The sequence below is a fragment of the Micropterus salmoides genome, unplaced genomic scaffold (genome assembly GCF_014851395.1).
Source record: "Micropterus salmoides isolate LMB-PRFRI ecotype aquatic unplaced genomic scaffold, ASM1485139v1 Ms_hic_scaffold_10, whole genome shotgun sequence".
In the NCBI taxonomy this organism is placed as follows: domain Eukaryota; kingdom Metazoa; phylum Chordata; class Actinopteri; order Centrarchiformes; family Centrarchidae; genus Micropterus; species Micropterus salmoides.
Genome location: NW_024040041.1, coordinates 27,512,645 through 27,532,128, shown reverse-complemented (window position 1 = coordinate 27,532,128; position 19,484 = coordinate 27,512,645). Strand labels below are relative to the sequence as shown.

Genomic DNA, 19,484 nt, shown 5'->3' with positions numbered 1-19,484 from the left:
CAGAAACAGCAAGAAGAGACCTGTTTGACCCTTCAGGCCCAAAAGAAGATTGTATGTTTCAAAGTGATATAAAGATTGCAGTGATTGAGTAAGAAACATAAACATTACTCTTCCCAGACGAATTTAGAAAACAAGACAGACTGGAATCTGTGACTGTTTCCCTCAAAGGCGAGACAAGTGCTGACACACCTTTTCTCTAGTCCTCAGGAATGGGGAAAAGAAGCGAGGCACAACTGTACTGGAATATCCTGCAGGATGTGAAACTGTGACAAACCAAAGAAGAGAGGGCACCTAACCTTTTGAATACAAGTAGAGACCTATTGTAACTGAGTGAACGAATGGTTTGGATGTGTGGGAGGGTTAGCAAAAAATCCTTCAAAGGAAATGGGCGTGGACGTTATTCACTGAGTTTCACTGCCGGTTCTCAGTCGTACCATTTAACAACTCAGTTTACACTGGGCATTCACAGGGGCAAGTTCGCCTCGGAGCTGTTGTCTTTTGGACTCCTACTACAATGACAGCGGTGGTGTTTGGCTGACCATGTGTGGAGATCTTCACTGCTGACCATGTGTGGAGATCTTCACTGAAACTTTGATTTCTAAAGGAAGAAGCTTCATGCGGCAGCTGTAACCGTAAACTGGAATTTTGTTTAGAAGAAGACAAAACACCTGCCTACCATCTCATTAAGACTTTAATATCACTCCAGATAACACACTGGACAAACCAAGAAATATCTTGTTTCACTAAAGGAGAGTATTCAGACTGCGGAGCAGATTCATAACTGTGCCTTTTAAATTGGATCAGGTTTGTACTTTTGAGTAAGAATTCAACTCTGTGTTTAAAGTATCAGGTATATTTTAAATTCATGTCCTTTATTCAACTTATAGAAACTTATTTTCGTCTTGAAGAACCACCTCAGGATTTTTTTCAGTTGTGCATAAATACAGAACAGAAACTTACCAACTCACATTTAGTAATCCACATTAAGTGACTGATTCGTGATTCACAGGCCTGTGTGAAATTACGTGATGAAACATCTAACTCAGTCCAACTCGCTACTGATACATTTTTAAAGTAACAAACACACAGGCTATGCTGGCATGACGCTCTTTGATTAAACCAGAGATTAGATAAGTTCAGTTTTATGTTTTCATTTCACCATGACAACTTGCCAGCTGAGAGGGATGTTTTGTCATTTTTAAAATGTGATCGTACAAGTTTTTCAAGCTTTTGTTTATTTGCATAGTTAACAGGGAACACTAGCCGCTGCACCCCATGTTACGCCATTCAAAGGGCACTTTCTGTTTCAGGCTGGAACTAACCGGTCCAGAGAAATTCCCGTGCTCTCTAGCCAAAACGTACTTTCTGAATATTTTGAAGAACGTGTTTAGACTTGTAGGGGAAATTTCTTTTACATTCAGTAGGACAAAGTGCTCAAAGTGAACTTCTTGTCACTACTTGTAAACTATTAATACGAGGTGTGAACACATTCATCTGTTTTAGCATAAATCAAAGCAGCAGCATGCATCTGGGCAGTCAGTGATGGAAGTAACAGCATTTATATATTTAGATATGATTAGAGAGCCATTTCAAATCCTTGAAAACCCCTAACATTCCCCTTGGGCCATGTTGGCACGAATTATACTTTTTTTTTTTTATTCTGGCATGTTTTCATTATGAGTCCAAGAAACAAGTGAGCAAGGTTTAAGAGGGGCTCAAATTTATTTTATTGTCATTACTCAGAGACATTTAAACTCATGGCTCTCTGTGGGAGTTTTGTAATGTTGTGTACAGTCATTATTAACAATAGGGCTTGCAGATGGGTTCTGGCAGAAGACATGCAGCGTTCAACCTGTTTTTTCAGCTACTCAGGTTTAATAATGTAGGTACTATCTGACTTTGTGACGTTTAACGGAGGTTACGTCAGTAATCAGGTTGTTATTTTAATTATCATGTAGTCCGTGAGAAATAAAAAAAACACTAAAGTCATCGGTCCCACTGGGTTGGAACAATATTCTAAAAAGACCATACACAAGTTCCTCATACATCTGGGACATTAAATATAACTAATAATAAAATTATAACTAAATACTTAAGTAGGAAGGGTTTGCCTTTCATAAAGGGTGAAACCAGTTCCTTATATGTCCATTTAACTTGAAAAACAAACAATTCTATCAGGTGTGAATAAAGTTAAAACCACAAAGCGTCCACTCAGACAAATCATTAAACTGTTCTTTGCTTTTCAACACTTTTGCACAAGTAGTTTCAGTAGTTTTGACATTATTCAGGTAAACCTTTCTTAAACACGTTGTTATGTTTTGCAGAAATGTCTGATTCACCCCAAACTCAAATAATGATGGATGAAGAGGTCCCACTGAATACCATTCCAGGATCAGGTGACACAAAAAATAATAACATTTGCAATCAAGTAATCAGCTCCAATGGACGGACTGCTGCCTCCTGCTGCGATGATAAGTACCACAGGAAACTAGCCATCTGCAGCATCATCTGTGGGATCTCCTGCATTGGAATCAAGTCTCTGATCAATTCAGTCAAGGTATTTTATCATCCAGCTCTTTTCTTCCTCGGGTATTCTTTCAACTGTCAGTCACAGCAGCAGCAAGTGACAGTTGGACCAATGTAAATTTCCTTACAATGAGTTCATGGTGTCAGTGAACAGCACTTAGCACGCCAGGCTGTGCTGCTCTGTGGCGCTTAAAGAGTTTCTGTCGACGATTTCCACGTTCTCTGGATGAGGCACACAGGCTAAAATAATTTTATCATTCAGTCTCAGTTCAACAGAATAAACACATTCAATCTATACTACTTCAGAGAAAGCCTTTTTTTTCAAAAACACAATTTTTGGATGTTGTTCGAAACCTTTAACCCTAATGTTGTGTTTGGGCTCCTGGAGACTCCCAGTTCCTCTTATCTAATCATCGTATTACACTTATTGTTTTATCACCTTGATCCTTCACAACTTTTTGTAATTTTGTAAGAATTGCTTATAAACATGATTTTAAACAGGTAATTAGTACTTCTGCTTGGTCTCTACATGGTAAAATACAATGGATTTTCATTACAACATCATCACTCTGCAGGATAACATACTATTATACTACATTTCCTTGTCTGTACATCACTTTTTTGGCAAATATAAGGAATATATTTTTGATCCTACATAGTCAGTAGGACATATATAACAAAACATTATAATGACACCAAATAAGGACATATTTCATTATATTTTATGACCTAATGTGCAAGCACAAAAAACTATTGATTTTGCAGTTATTTGCACATATGCAGCAGAGGGGTCTCAAAAAATCAGGATGTAAAGCCAAAGTCAACTACATACAATAGTTCAATAGTGTCCTATAAACAACAAAAGTGGTGAGAAACTAGATTACTTATGGTCAGTGATATTAGCTTCATGTATTTATCTATTAGTTTTATTTTAACCCTCAATTAAAAACACTGTCTGGTCCTTACTTCAACAGGCTGAGAAGACGACAGATCTAGAGGAAGCTGCAAAGTTTTCACAACGGGCAAAAGAATTTGGCATCATCTCCATCGTGACATGGGTTGTCATTTTGGCTTTAATTCCCATACTAATGGCAGTGATCTCCTATCTTCTCACTCTGCAAGACTGACCATCTTCGATGAAACCTTTACAGAAGATAACCCGCCGAGTGGCTCTTCTGATTTTGGATTTTGACAAGGACAGACAGCGGACAGTACAAAGCTGCTTATTAACTTCTAAAAGCCATGAAGATACGAACAAACTGGTAGTTACACAAAACACAAAAAGACTGCCTTACTCTTTCTTGTGCTTATAAAATGACCTGTCCTAGTTTACACATTTCTACCTATTAGCCTTTTGCATTTTTTAAAACTTTTTTACACAAAGAACAACCACTTAAAAAAACATTTACATGTTTGTTTTTTTATTTACACTGTATTATGCATTTAATGTATGAACATATAAACGATTCAAAATCTAAAGGACATATAAAATCCAGCATTAACTATAGTTTGAGACACGACAGCACATGACGCATTTACATCATATATTAAAGATTAGAACTGTCACTGCCTGGTAACGACTCAATCCTTAATATTTTTGCACCCTAAATGTCACTACCATTTAAAATTTACCATTCTTAGATACTGTATATACTTGCAGATACTACAAAAGTTACTTTAACTGTCACTCTATATAGTAGTAACATTACCTTTTTCATTAAGGATTAGGTCATTACTGGAAATACAATGGCATGGCAGTGATTCATCAGAACAGGAGATCCTGCTCTTGTTGTTAACATCATCTTGGCATTATTGCATTGTTACCATATTTACTTTATTAATGTATCAATGTTGTACTTTTATACACGCATACAAACAAAAGAAATTCATAATAAAAACGGCAAACGTGTGTCCTCTGAGTTCCTTGAAGCATCTTAACATGACCTTATAAAAAACCATTACAAATACGCCTACAAAACATCTATTTAAAACAGAACATCGTACAGTTAAGGCAACCTCAAACATTTGGCCAAAAGAATCATATCATACATAGGTAGTTTATCAAGAAGTTACATTTTCAATACTAAAACCAACACCACAAATCAATCCAGAGAGAACCACAGGTATTAAAAAGCAATCTGGACACCGCCCCTCTTGATTAGAAACACTCTCTCAAGTGCCTTCTTGTTTCCAAGTTAGACTTTTATACAAAAAAACCTCTTCAGCCATCAAATTACAAACACAAACAGTTGAATAATTGAACAGGTTCTGCCCTGAGCGGAGTAAACTTATTTACATGGTGCATGCTGCTTGCAGACATACTTGACTGTACATAGAATTAGTGGACAGAAACCTGGTTGTGAAATTGGTTGTTGCAAAACACAAATCTCTTGTTGGCATGTTTTTAAAGTTATATTGAGCATTTAATAAAAAAAATTAGCTGCCTTTATAAAATAACTTACAATGACTAGGTCACGACTACTAATGTAATACAATGCGTTCTTTTAAACAAGACAGCACAAAAGAAATCATATGCATTCTGCGTTCTCATTTTTCTTTTTTAAAGAAACAAACAAAAATGGCATTAACACTCACCCAGGGAGGTTGTGCAGGTTTGTAATACTCTGGGCAAGTCTGAGATAAAAAAAAAAAAAAAAAAACTGAAAATGCAAAAATGCTATGACACTGTACAAGGGTTTAAATCAACGATGTCAACGTTTGCTCTAAACAATTTCACTTATCGCAGATGGAAAGTGGCCCGGGGTTAAAATGGACGGCAGACGTGTGAGTGCATTAATGACAAAAAAAGCGGCTTACTGTATATCAACCACTAGGTTTATAACCAACTTCTATGAGGCAATACATTTATGGTGCTATGATGTTTTTAGTCTTCAACTTGCAGGCTACACATGCTACAGAATGAAAATTTAATTCTTCAATAATACCTTGTTTACACAATAACTATACACTGATTGTGCTGACAAAAAAAAAAAAAGAGCTGGAAGAATCACATGACTCTTCATGCTGAAAACACAGACATTGTCATTTAAAACAGCATTATCTCTTACAGTGCTTTTTTTAAATGGCTGCCAAACAGTGGACATTTAAGAGGCATCTGTCAGCTGTCTTTGTGATCATGTATCAACCACAAATTCAACTGATCCAGCTTGGCACAGAGAAGCGAGTCCACATCCTGCACACCCAGGGACGGTTCGTCTTTCGGGAAGCACCCTCGTCTTGTCCTGGAAGATGACATACCTGCCTTAGCAAAACCAACAAGGGTCTTCTTTGGTTTTCTGGCCTCGCCGACTTCCAGGAACTCCAGAAATCGCTTGACACGCCTCTGGCCAAACCAGGACTCAGAACCATTCCGGCGATTGAGAGGCACCTCGAATATGGTCTCCAGCCGGCTGAAATACAAACAAACGAACTCCAATCAGTAAGCAATTCCAGGAAGTTAAGGGGAGTATAACATGTTATTAGTTACTAATGATGCCACTTTTTCCATTCCCAATACAGAGTATGGAACTCCAAATAGTAACAGTAATAAACAGTAACAACATGATCTTTCCTCTACAACCACCCTCAAACTTTTTTGTCTCACTAGCATAAACAATCTGATGATGGTGAAGCTGCAGCTGTGTCCCACATCCAAACTGCATACTAATTCTAAGCAGGGATTTTCGTGTGTTTACACAGGAGAAATGACATCATAAAGTACCCTCAAAACACTCCCACAATGCAATGCATTAAGGGAATAAAAGCAGCTGCTCACAGCTGGGAAAAAATAAAAATTTAATTGTAGATAATGGTGAAACCGAAAACTAATCATTATACTTTGAAATTATTTTCTTTCTGTTTGTGAAGTTAGGCTGGCATTGGCTTTGATGGCAGACTGATCAAGCATTTTATTATTTCCTGTTAGTATAAAACGGTTAGGTATGTTGACTTTCTGTATACGGACTCTTAAAACAGAATACTGTATACACACACACACACACACACACACACACACACACACACACACAGTATACAGTTAGTTTGTAGTATGGAAATTGGGACACAGGATTTGCTCCATTTTTAATCCATCCAATGTTGTTTTTTGGTGTGTGTGTGTTTGATGAGAGTCACATCATCACATGGTTGCTAGTGGAGCTATTTCTCTTAGTTTTGTCTGTAACATGTTTACAGCAAGGCCACACTCGAGCAAACATCATGCGGATTAATTTTACAGTCTGCACATTGAATAATTAAATAAAACAGATTTATTAAATAAAGTACTAATTTATGAATCAAATTATTATTAATTATTGTTATAGATTTAACTCTGCAACTCTATGTACAGTAACGCAGCACAGTGCCATAGATAAATTATTGTTCCAAAGTCTAAAAGGGAAAAGGTAAAGCTGAAAAATATTTGTTGAAGACTCTTGACCTTTTAAACTTTCTGAAAAACCTAGTGTGTATGTGTGTGTTCAGGTTCAGGTTCCTTTATTTGTACCTATAAGTAAATTTGTCTTGCAGTGGACAAGTCATCCTCACATTTAAAAACAAACCCAGACAATAGACAGAATACAGTAAGATAAAACATAACAGATGTAAAAGTGTTCAAGGTCCAGTCACCACTAAAATAAATTAATTAATGTTGCCTCTACATCATTTGTGCAACTTATTCTTCAGAGTGACGGCTGCTGGGACAAAGCTATTTTTTATCCCGCTCTGTTGTGCACTTTTGGACTAGAAACCTTCGTCAAGAAGGAAGACGCTGAAATTGGCTATGCAAAGGGTGGTAATCATCATTTCAAATCGAACAAGTTATCCGCACAATTCTCTACAAAGTTCAGTTTTGAGTCAATAATTAACCCAAGATATTTGTGAGATTGGGCACATTGGGGGCACAAGTGAAGTGTAGTTGTAAAAATATGTTGAAGTGTGCGTCCTTATGTTATATCATCTTTAACATGTATGTGCAATCAGTGTTGTAATGCTGACCTTACCTTTCAGGGGGTTTGCTGAAATTCTTATTGGTGTAAATTTCTTCCAAACTAAACTGCTTCTTTTTCAGCCTGTGACATAAGATAAGGAAGGGAAAAACACTGTTGCAATCAGTCTGAATATTGATCAGTAGAGTTCAATAGACAACATGTATTGACACGGACATAAATTCACTTTCAGTGGCAGTGTGACCCAATGCCCTGCTTTGAAACGCCAGCATATTATGAGGCAGAAGAGTGACTGCTGCACAACTGTGTAATGTGTGTGAAATAGTTTGATTTTGTTTCAAATGATCAAACACAATAGGGCTGTCACAAATAGTTCAAAGCTTCAAAACCTCCACATTCGAATTCCAAATTATTATTAGCGCCCGGCAACAGTTAAAATTTTAATTGCTATTAAATCGCATAGTTCTGCGCAAAATTGAATAATGAATTCTAAAAGTAGTGTATTGCGCATATTTAATATAAATGTCCTGCTATAAACACAAAAAAGTACAGTAGCATGTGGTTTGCAAACACTTAACAAATAAGGTGCTTTTTGCCAGCAGTATTCCCTTTAGTATTTCCCTTTAAATCTCGACTTTAACATTAATGTAATCAAATCAAATATAAAACCAAAGCTATTTGCCACTGCCAGGGCATTACCTTTTATCTAGCTTGTTAAAACAAGTCCAGAGCCACAATAATAGTATCATAACAGGCACATTCTGAGCAACCAGTTAACATACAGTGAGGAAAACACCCTGCTATTTTGCAAGTTCTCCCACTTAGAAATCATGGAGGGGGTTTGAAATTGTCATCGTAGGTGCATGTCCACTGTGAGAGACATAATCTAAAAAAAAATAATCCAGAAATCACAATGTATGATTTTTTAACTATTTATTTGTATGATACAGCTGCAAATAAGTATTTGAACACCTGTCTATCAGCTAGAATTCTGACTCTCAAAGACCTGTTAGTCTGCCTTCACAATGTCCACCTCCACTCCATTTATTATCCTAAATTAGATGCACCTGTTTGAGGTCGTTAGCTGCATAAAGACACCTGTCCACCCCATACAATCAGTAAGAATCCAACTACTAACATGGCCAAGACCAAAGAGCTGTCCAAACACACTAGAGACAAAATTGTACACCTCCACAAGGCTGGAAAGGGCTACGGGGAAATTGCCAAGCAGCTTGGTGAAAAAAGTCCACTGTTGGAGCAATCATTAGAAAATGGAAGAAGCTAAACATGACAATGTCAATCTCCCTCGGACTGGGGCTCCATGCAAGATCTCACCTCGTGGGGTCTCAATGATCCTAAGAAAGGTGAGAAATCAGCCCAGAACTACACGGGAGGAGCTGGTCAATGACCTGAAAAGAGCTGGGACCACCGTTTCCAAGGTTACTGTTGGTAATACACTAAGACGTCATGGTTTGAAATCACGCATGGCACGGAAGGTTCCCCTGCTTAAACCAGCACATGTCAAGGCCCGTCTTCAGTTTGCCAATGACCATTTGGATGATCCAGAGGAGTCATGGGAGAAGTCATGTGGTCCGATGAGACCAAATAGAACTTTTTGGTCATAATTCCACTAACCGTGTTTGGAGGAAGAAGAATGATGAGTACCATCCCAAGAACACCATCCCTACTGTGAAGCATGGGGGTGGTAGCATCATGCTTTGGGGGTGTTTCTCTGCACATGGGACAGGGCGACTGCACTGTATTAAGGAGAGGATGGCCGGGGCCATGTATTGCGAGATTTTGGGGAACAACCTCCTTCCCTCAGTTAGAGCATTGAAGATGGGTCGAGGCCGGGTCTTCCAACATGACAATGACCCGAAGCACACAGCCAGGATAACCAAGGAGTGGCTCTGTAAGAAGCATATCAAGGTTCTGGCGTGGCCTAGCCAGTCTCCAGACCTAAACCCAATAGAGAATCTTTGGAGGGAGCTCAAACTCTCAGCGACAGCCCAGAAACCTGACTGATCTAGAGAAGATCTGTGTGGAGGAGTGAGCCAAAATCCCTCCTGCAGTGTGTGCAAACCTGGTGAAAAACTACAGGAAACGTTTGACCTCTGTAATTGTAAACAAAGGCTACTGTACCAAATATTAACATTGATTTTCTCAGGTGTTCAAATACTTATTTGCAGCTGTATCATACAAATAAATAGTTAAAAAAAATCATACATTGTGATTTCTGGATTATTTTTTTTAGATTATGTCTCTCACAGTGGACACGCACCTACGATGACAATTTCAGACCCCTCCATGATTTCTAAGTGGGAGAACTTGCAAAATAGCAGGGTGTTCAAATACTTATTTTCCTCACTGTATATTAACGGGCGGTCAAGCGACAATCTAACAGCACCATAAATTACATTTACTACAATAACAATTGTGACATTGTTACCCAAGTTATAGCCCCCAGTCCTTCGCAAGATGCTGATGAATCTCTTCATTCCAACAGATTCAAATTTGTTCATGTATTTTATTTTATGTTTTTAAGGTAATTGCGTCACACAATATGACATCAGACATTCAGAGCTTCATTCGTAAACTGCAATAGAAGCTTTGAATGTTAGACAATAAAGACGACCATGTGTATTTATAATGAGTACAATCCTTACTTAAAGGCTGCATCTATAAAGACCTTTTCATTTGAACCAGAGTTTGGCAGCCAGCCAGGTAACATTAGCATGAAAACTGCTGCTCAAACCTTCCCTTTGAATTTGCCACACGTGTTACTATTCACCATCTAGGTTAAATTTCTTTAAGTACTATGGCAACAAAAAGAATTATGATAGTTTATCTTGTTCACCACAGCACTTGCCACAGTTATCTTTTGTGTGTCCGGTACCCCTGTAGCCAACACTTGCCATCTACCGGACCTTGCTTATCTTGCTTATTAACGAGAAGAGAGAAATGTCTGAAGCATTGACTTGGTTACTTTTAAATTTCAGCAAGACACCAAAGCAATATTAACACTAACATTAACCAACCAACACGTCACACTTAGGTTAAGTGACGACACTTCGCCCAGCTCCATTCCCTAATGAAGACCACGAGATGCTGTTAGAAGTACCAAAAAAATAAAAAATAAAAACACTAGTATGTGAACCTTTGAGTTGACATGAATTTGTCACACATTCTGTTCCCAAGGTCTAAAGTAAACCTCCATGCACATGTTTAGAACAGTATTTACCTGATGGGTTTGGGCAGACCCATGGGTGTCAGGTTGTTCTGAGGTTTGGGTAAAGTTTTGCGAATTCTAATAGACGACACCTTCCCTCGTTCCTCGTGCTTTTGCACCACCTGTGATGATGAACAAAGAATGGAGATAACCTAAATCAATGAAAGCATTACATAAAACAGCAGTGACAAAAGTATACACAAACTACAGTCACCAAATCTCCATAAAGTTAAATCGATTTCAACAAAAACGGAATATTATATCTTTATGGAGGAAGGATTGATTGCATGGCTGTTGTATTAGACAGCACTAGTAATATCTAGGTGTACCTAATAAACTGGCAACCAAGTGTAAACCCAGACAAACATGTTTACATGTACGAACATGTGATAACATAAGCGAATGTCAAAATGGGATTCAATATAAAATATTGTGTTTTTACACCTTCAGTACACAATGTCAAGATAATGTATACCTTGATTTCAGAATCAGAAAAGGCCTTTTCTTCTCTCAACCCTACATCTTCAAACTCCTGACTGGATGAGCTTGTGTCCTCGCCGTCATCCTCCTCTTCACTCCTCCTTTCAATCTGACACTCCAGGGGATTCCCGCTGCAAAGAGGCAGACTTGATCTTAGCACAGAGCTAAATCATTTGAGCATCTTAATACAGATTTTCTTTTAAGTGTGTGTTACCTGCTGCTAGAGTCTAAGGCAGCACTAGAGGAGTCAGTTCTTTGGAGGAATCCTGGAAGGCGCCACGGTGAGGAGCTTGATGAGTACGAAGAAGAGGAGGTGGGAGAGGAAGGACTGGAAGTGCTGGAACTGGTAGCAGCTCCCCTGCTGTCAAATTTCTTAGAAAGGAAAGCCAGGGGGCTTGAAAGGAAACAGGAAGCAAGAGCTGAGAGGGAAGTGCTGGGAGAAAGTGCAAGACTAGCAGACAAGTGTTGGGTGGTGCTGTCATACGGGACAGATCTTCTGGATGGGTACACCTCCTTTCGAAGGCAGAGCGGGGCAATCTCCCTCTCCACTTCGACACTGCAGACTGTGTGTCGACGAGCACGCTGCAGGGATTTGTGTGCATGATGGGCGAGAGGAGTGTGGGGAGACTGATGCTGATGTGCTGTGTGAATCCTGCCGTGATGGGGTGAATACAGAGGAGAAGTCCAAGGCATGTCATGGGAACGGAGGGAAGGGATCTCTGGGCAAGAGTAGCTGCGTAACAGGCGCCGTGAAAGGCTTTTTTCTGATGAGCGTCCTGCTGTACCGAGGTCTGCATCATCCATGGTGACTGAGTTTGTAACCTCTTCGCCTTTACATGTCCTGCTGTGCAAAACCCTGCATTTCCTCCTTTGGTTATCTGCTCTCCTTGGCTTAATGTTAACCCTTCTTGCGCTAGACCTTAACCTAGAGACACCGGTGCTGCTGTAGTTACTGGCTACAGCATCAGTGGGAAATACCTCATCTGCCAAAGAAGTAGCACTCATTTCTTTCTCATCCAGGACATGCTTAACGCCATTACTTAATTGTACATAGCAGTCTAAATGAGGCTGCAAGGGTGAAGGAACAAGTTGGTGATTACTTTCCAAAGGTGTCATTTCAAAATATACAGGGTCCGTCAGGGTTTTACCTTTGCCTTCTTTAGACTGGTTTTCTTTGGTTATCAAATTAAAGTTATTGATACATTGCTTTGTCTCTTGAGTCCCACCTGACGCAGATGATTCAACAGCACCTCTAAAACCCTTCTTGGGTCTCTTGGACGGCCGGTTCACCTCCATTGTCCTGGTCTCCTCTTTCTGAACATGCTGAGAGGTATTGGGGACAAGGACCTCGGATAACAGTTCCTGCTTTCCTTGTTTTGTAGAGGTGATTGCCACAGTGGTTTCCAGATCCATACTGTTATCAATGTTTACATCAGATTTACCAAGACCTGTTTTTGACTTCAGTCTTTTGCATGAACCACGGGGCTTCACCTTGCTGCTGCTGTCCTTTTGGCAGTTCTCCGATACGCCACTGCTTTTATCCAGTGAGCAAACCAACATCGCATGAGAGGAACATTCAATCTGTGTGTTAAACGCTGCTTCATTTATTGTAGCAAGGCTTTCTTGTCCACCTTTTCCTTTCCTATTTGGTCTTGCTGAAAGCGCCTGTCTTTTTCGAGCAGGCTTCACCGTTTCTTCCTTATCCACCATTGTATTTGTCGACACAACTTCCTTCCTTGTTGGTCTTAGTGCTCTCAATACGCCACCATCTGAAGCCTTTGTATCCTTTGTACATATATCTGCAGTCAATCTTTTCCTCTTCACAAAGTCTTGGGAATGACAGTCCTGTTTCAGCACCCTCTTTGCTCTCCCAAGACTTGCAGCTGAATAAGTTTCAGTGTTTATCTGACACTCCAGTTGCTGAGTATCCAAATTAGGCTTGTCACTGTCAGGTAAGATATTTTGGAGGTTTTGGCAAACCAAGTGGCAACTTTCAACTTTCCTGCCATCGTCATCCCCATCATGCTGAGGACAGTCTGTGTCAGGCAGATCATGAGAGACGGGGGAAGATAATGACAGTGTTTTCTCAATATCTCTTGAGTCAGCTTTTGATTTGACTGAATTCCCGTGAGAAACCTGCTCATCAAAAACCTCTGAGTAAGACTCTTCCATTGTGACTTCAGACGTTAAAGTAGCTTTCTTTGCTTCAGTTCTATTTCCTCTACACCTCCTTGGCAGTGGTTTCAACCTGACAGTCAGTTTGCCTTTCTGGTACTCCTTAGTACTGGACAGGTTTAACTTGGATTCATGTGAGGCACTTAGACGGACGGAGGGCTGTAACAGTATAGAGGATCTAATTACAGACCCATTAGATTCAGAAACAATGCAGGGTAAGGGGCTGTGTTGCAACGGCACAGAATCAGGTGAGTTTATTTCTTTCTGAGTAACAGCACATTCATCTGGCTGTTCAGAGCTGTGTGTTGACAACTCCAGGTTAAATGATTTTTTTTTGGAATAGTTAAGAACAGTTTCTGCATTTTGAGCATCCTCCACTTCACTGAGCCTCCGATTCTCACATTTTGCTTCTTGATGAAAAAAATCACTTGGCTCTACGTGTTCATCATCAGATGTTTCAGCAGCCTGTAGCTCACAGTCACTGAGTTTATCTGGATCCATGGATGGTGGAGGGCTATTAGCTCTGAAGAGTTTAACAGGACTCATTACTATCTCTGTGAAACTCGCCATCTTCGACCTGAAGGACTGAAACAGGGGGCCGATCACCCATCCCTTCGGGGCAGATGCATTTTCTAGAGTGTTTCCAACAACCAATCCTCCGCATGTATCCATGTCAGATTTAGTGGCATCAAGATTCTCAGTGGGATTGTCGACTACATTTTCTGCAGCAGAGACATTCTGATTCTTCTGTGGGCTTTCCTGGTCCATTTGTCTATAATAAAAAACAGCAAAGGGAAATTCAATTTTCACATAAATAAGTTAGAAATAGTGGCATTGTGTCAAATAAAAACACCTACATATATACTCAGCAAAAACAACACCTCTCACTTACAACTGCTTTTATTTTCAGCAAACTTAGTGTGTTAATATAACATCTGTCCTTCCCATCTCCCTGTAGTGCTTTCTTATGCATCTCACAGTACAGACATTGCACTTTATTGCCCTGGCAACATCAGCAGTCCTCAAGCCTCCTTGCAGCATACCTATCCCCGCACTCACACAGGCAGCACGACGGTTTTGACCCGTCCTCAGCCCTGCGTCAACTCACACTGGAAACGTTTCAGCAGCGGACCGTTTAGCCTGCCCCACGTTGTTGACTTGTATTTTATTTGTCATACTGTGTGCTTCTTCAACTGATCAGTTTTCCCCCAGTTCCCTGCAGGGCAGAATTTCTCCACATGGAGCATTTCAGAATAAGAGCATTTTGCCTGCAGGAATTTTTTGAAAAATTTAGATTTAGTTGATTTGGTAAGTAGGCCTTGATTTTTGTGCTTCTACCATGGGTAAAAAGGCTACATAGTTAAATAGTTTCTTTTTTGGGCTGTTTTAACTGTGTTTATTGTACAATCGGGAGTCTGTACAAGGTATTTTATTTTGGAAATCGACCGGATTCTCTTTGCCATTTCTGGGACTGACTTCCTGCTCGGCTCATCTGCTCGGTGCTGCTTGACGCCTCTTCCGTGAAAAATAGACCGGCTGCCTATTCTTCGCGCAGCAGAGCGGAGAGGCGCTTCTGGTGTGAGCACAAGCACTACAATGGCAGCGCTTTGCTCCGGCAGCCGTGGCTCAGCTGTAACGCAGCGCACATCGACGCAAACATCTGTTGCCCCTTTTCCACTGCTATGGTACTGCAGTCATGAAAAACGACTTAACGCCTGCATCACATACATAATGTACATACCTGAAAAGAAGGTTTGTCCCACTTCCGTATCAATCAAATGATTATCATGCATACACACAAGCAAAGAAAAGGTAACTATAACACTTACTTATTTTGCCACTCTGCTGCACAACCAAAATCAAATCCATCCTGCAAAACAAATACACAAACATGTTACGGTTGTTTTAAGACAATAAAGCAGTGTTTGGCTGAGTACTGATACCATCTGAGCTGCTTATTCAACCAACAAGAAAACACTCAAATGCTGCAATTTGTGAAAAGCCATTATAGGCTCATTTTCCAAATATAAAATGAGATGTTTTTTCAAAGCACTACACTACTAATGTGGATTTTAACATATTTAAACTCTATAGTTTTTGAAAGGCAAGGGAAAGGGAACACAATGAGGACAATGCATATCTGCAGTCTAAGCGTTAATGGGTCACATTAAGACCCTTGATTGGTTGTCTGTGTCAGATGCAGCAGACCGTGAAGGAGGATTAAAATCACTCAATTAACCTTCACACCCAGTTTACTGTACAGGTCTCCAATGTTGACATACACAGACCCACAGTACTGCTGCTGCGCAACAGATTAGACTTACATGAAAAATACTATAAAGGGCATGCAGACAGATTGTGAGATAGAGATGAACAGAGACACAGACAGGATCGAGTGTGGGAACATCTAGAGCAAGAAAGATAAATCTGACCTTGTTTTGTTTCTCATGTCCATGTTGGCCTTCAACTCTTGGCTGCTTGGACTGTGACGCTTGTACCTATGAATCAGAGAAAAGCATGGGCGCTGCATGAGCAGTGACTCATTTGATTACTAAAAGGGTATCTGAACAAGACTTTTTCTTGTACTCCTACCATGCTCCCACTCTCCCTTTGTCTCTTTGTGGGGGATGGATTCTGTCTGGATGGTTTCTGAGCTGCTCCGATGTCTGTATTGCTCTGCTTTTTGGACGGCTGTCCTCTGATCCCTTGAATGCGACCGCTCCTTCTGTGTCCAGATATTCCATCGTTCGCACAGCTGTGAAGGTTTCAAAAAAATCTGTCAGTTTAGCCAATATCCAGCATTTTTCAAATACAGTGGGGAAAAAGCAGTACTTAGAAATGCATGATGCATCAGTACCCATCTTGGGGATGTCTCGATCAAGTTGTTTTGGGCCCAAATCCCAATCCGAATCTTTTACTAATGGGTATCTACCGACAGAGTCTGATCTGATAATTTACCCACTGAACAAAATTATAAACCCAACAATTTTGTTTTTGCCCCCATTCATCATGAACTGAACTTTCTTTATGTACACAAAAGGCCTATTTCTCCCAAATATTGTTCACAAATCTGTGTTAGTGAGCACTTCCCCTTTTGCCGAGGTAATCCATCCACCTCACAAGATGCTGATCAGACAACATTGGCATTGCACAGGTGTGCCTTAGGCTGGCCACGATAAAAGGCTACTCGCCTTTTTGTAGTCGCTGGCCTAATGGTCTACTCTTGCTTGCCGGATGGATTATCTCGGCAAACAAGAAGTGCTCACTAACACAGATTTTGACAGATTTGTGAACAACAGAGAAAGTTCAGCTCATGATGAATGAGGGCAAAAAAAAAAAAAAAAAAAAAAAATCAATAAATTAAATGGTTGCGTTTATAATTTTGTTCAGTATATGTATCTGACACACTGGAATAACAGTAGCCTTCTAAATTTGGCACACCTTGTTTTCACAAGCTGCTTGATCCAAATAATGAAATTAACGTGAAGCGATCTGCTAGAGAGACTACAAAAACACTCAGTCCCCTTGAGGTTGTACTGTTACAGAGAGATGCTAATTTTACCTCACAAACAAAACAATGTTTGGCTGAGTACAGACAGAGGCTGCAGAGAGCACACAAAGCAGACAACAAAATTTTTGTTTGGTCTGCAATCAAATTACAAACCGAATTAACGTTAGTAAGTGACAGCTGATTTCACAAGCTGCCGCTCATTTCAACCAGCAACGACCTGCACCATCTAAAAATGATAAGCTAGCTAGCTGAATGTTTTGACAGATGACAGATTAGTTACTGGATGAATTTAGCAAATCTGTGTATTTTGCCAACCTGAGTGCCAGAGTGCCAGAACAGAGTCACAGATGGGTGCGACCAAATACTTTTTCACATCCACCCACTTAAATTTTCACTTGGATATGCAGTGAAAGGCTGCACTATCATTAGGGAGAGCACGCTGCAGCATAAGCAGGCTGAGATGGAAAAAACAAAAACAAAAAAACAGTAGAGTTCAATAAAAGGAAGGATACAAATTTTCTGCCTTTTTGTAGCAGATACCGATCCATTAAAATATGATCCTTCTCGGGACATCACTAATCTTTATTAATATACATCATACTAACTGAAACCAATTTGTGACAATGATATATTGGTTCTATATATCCAGCATAAATACAATGATTAGTTTCAGGACAGGTGCTGAGACCAGTGTAGGCATTTAAAGCTGCACCACGCATAGCAGTATAAGAGATAAATTTCAATGGAGAAAATATATTTTCCTATTATCAGTACCGATGGAAATGATCAATTATCAGCAAAATGTCCACAGTATGTACTCCTATAGTCTGCAAATCCTACAACGTTCAGTCCATAAAGAAAACAAAAAGTGTCAAAAAGCAAGGAGGGGAAAACACACCTACAACAAAAGAAACCAAAAAAAAAGGTGCCAGGACAACTATACCTGGGAGTGATGGAGGAAAGGGGGAGGAAAGGTGGTGGAGGTTCACTGTGGGGAGGTGCACTACAGAAACGGTTTGGGGGAATAGAATCTTCATCCATTGGACAAACTATCTGAGGGAGCAGGTCAGAGGCACAAGTCAACATCCCCTTGCTCTCTCTTTCTCTCCTTGTCTGTCCTTCTCTGTAAATAACAACAACGGAGAAAAAAAAAAATCCAAACATGCGGGGTATCATTTCAGTATGAAAGCACTTCAAAATCTTAAAAATGAGGCTTCACTTACTTTTCTGATATCTGGGATGGAGGGCTATTCTGAAATGAAGAATACAGTATATTATATTTCCTTTAGGGATGTAACAAATTATTTTCATAATAAATATAAAAAACTGATAACTGATAATTTTCTCAACTTATCACTTAGTAATAGTGGAAAGTGGCAATTTTCATCACAAAAAGTCCAATGTCTTGTTTTTTGTCCAACTAACAGTCCTAATTGAATAATTGTTTTCTGCTCTAAAAACAACAGAAAAATACAGAGAGATGCGAGATGATGAGAGAGACAAGATAAACACTTTGCTAGGTTTAGAGGTTGTTGTGAGACCATTTGTGGGGAATTTACATTTTATATTAAATTAACACAGTCAGTCAATCTGATTGAGGGTGATATAGAGTAAGTTAAAGGTTTTACACTTGTTTTTTTAACCAATGTGTAAATAAAACGTTACTAATAAAATGTGGCTAAGTGTTTTAAAAGATTTAAAAAGGTGTTGTAACACCCTTTATAATCAATTAACCAGCAAAAATTAGGCTCGAAGAAAAAAAATAGATATATATCACTCATATTTTGAATTTAAGCTCGCAGTCTTTGCCAGTCATGGTCGTTGGCACATCAATATTAGCCACTTCTCTTGCACTTGCGAGAAAGGTTGCTTGCATCTCAAGCTAGCTATATGGGAAAGTAGAAACAGACCAGGTTTTTAATCTAGCAGTAATTAAACACGAATACATTTTCAGTGAATGTTTTTAATTAAACGGAAGCGGCGGTTCGATCAAATGAGCGACGTCTACTTGCTGGAATGGACAGTGGCTCACATATCCAAAGTTTTATTTGAGCTAACGTTAGCCAATGTCATCGTATCTCACACAAAGGTTATTATAAGAATCCTCAGAGTTCAAGCTTTTAACTACATGTGAGCATAGCTTTATTGTTACTCCGTTAAGAGTGCATTCATGGTTCGGCTAATGCCGATATTCATATAGTTTCTGTAACGTTACCAGGGAATAGCCGTAGCCGGGAGCTGTCACATCCCCTAACGATCAAATGCTTTTAATGTGGCAACTGGATAAATCTTCATTCCGTAGTTAATTTGCAAACAATTATCGTGGCTAAATAATATTAAACAAACTTACCAGAAACGTTTAGCTCAACCGCAGGCTGGTATTCCGACCTCACCGTAAACAAGACATGCCGGACGGCGCCCTACAGCGACTCGTAGATGTATCCGTTTTTACAAATTCAACTACCAGACAGGCGGCTCATCCAATCACAGCACGAGTTCATTTTCCACCCCGCAAGCCCTGTTGGAATCTGACCAATGACAGAAGACTTTGAGGAGTCGTAGGTGAGGGGCAGCCAATAACAGAGCGGCGACAAATGGCTAAAAAAAAAAGTCTTTTATG

General features: G+C 39.7%; 1 protein-coding gene and 1 long non-coding RNA gene across 5 annotated transcripts; one reads left to right on the top strand and one right to left on the bottom strand.

The window, feature by feature from the left end:
- Window positions 1–565: 565 nt before the first annotated feature.
- On the top strand, window positions 566–4,435 carry LOC119893749. Its single transcript, XR_005442838.1, has 3 exons — window positions 566–804; window positions 2,325–2,557; window positions 3,501–4,435. It is a non-coding gene; the product is annotated as an uncharacterized LOC119893749 (long non-coding RNA).
- prr14 (proline rich 14) lies at window positions 3,931–19,339 on the bottom strand. 4 transcript variants are annotated; one of them, XM_038706041.1, is made up of 12 exons: window positions 19,215–19,332; window positions 18,088–18,116; window positions 17,808–17,987; window positions 15,946–16,108; window positions 15,786–15,851; window positions 15,183–15,223; window positions 11,393–14,125; window positions 11,174–11,309; window positions 10,711–10,820; window positions 7,524–7,592; window positions 5,785–5,936; window positions 3,931–5,160 (listed from the first exon to the last, which is right to left on the bottom strand). In XM_038706041.1, the coding sequence occupies exons 3-12, from the start codon at window positions 17,948–17,950 to the stop codon at window positions 5,111–5,113; spliced, it is 3,663 nt and encodes a 1,220-aa protein (XP_038561969.1). In that variant the 5' UTR covers window positions 17,951–17,987; window positions 18,088–18,116; window positions 19,215–19,332; the 3' UTR covers window positions 3,931–5,110. The 4 variants fall into 4 exon arrangements, with proteins under 4 accessions (XP_038561969.1, XP_038561961.1, XP_038561945.1 ...); XM_038706033.1 differs by having other exon boundaries at window positions 3,937–5,936; window positions 17,808–17,917; window positions 19,215–19,339; XM_038706017.1 differs by having other exon boundaries at window positions 3,937–5,936.
- Between the last annotated feature and the right edge of the window lie 145 nt (window positions 19,340–19,484).

What these genes read in the sequence shown, in the direction of transcription:
- prr14 (XM_038706017.1), bottom strand. Translation starts at nt 17,950, where the DNA reads ATGTTGACTTGTGCCTCTGACCTGCTCCCTCAGATAGTTTGTCCAATG. An exon ending in CTTTCCTCCATCACTCCCAG is followed by an intron (nt 16,109 to 17,807) that starts GTATAGTTGTCC and finishes AAACCTTCACAG; the next exon opens with CTGTGCGAACGATGGAATAT. An exon ending in GCCTTAGACTCTAGCAGCAG is followed by an intron (nt 11,310 to 11,392) that starts GTAACACACACT and finishes GCCTCTTTGCAG; the next exon opens with CGGGAATCCCCTGGAGTGTC.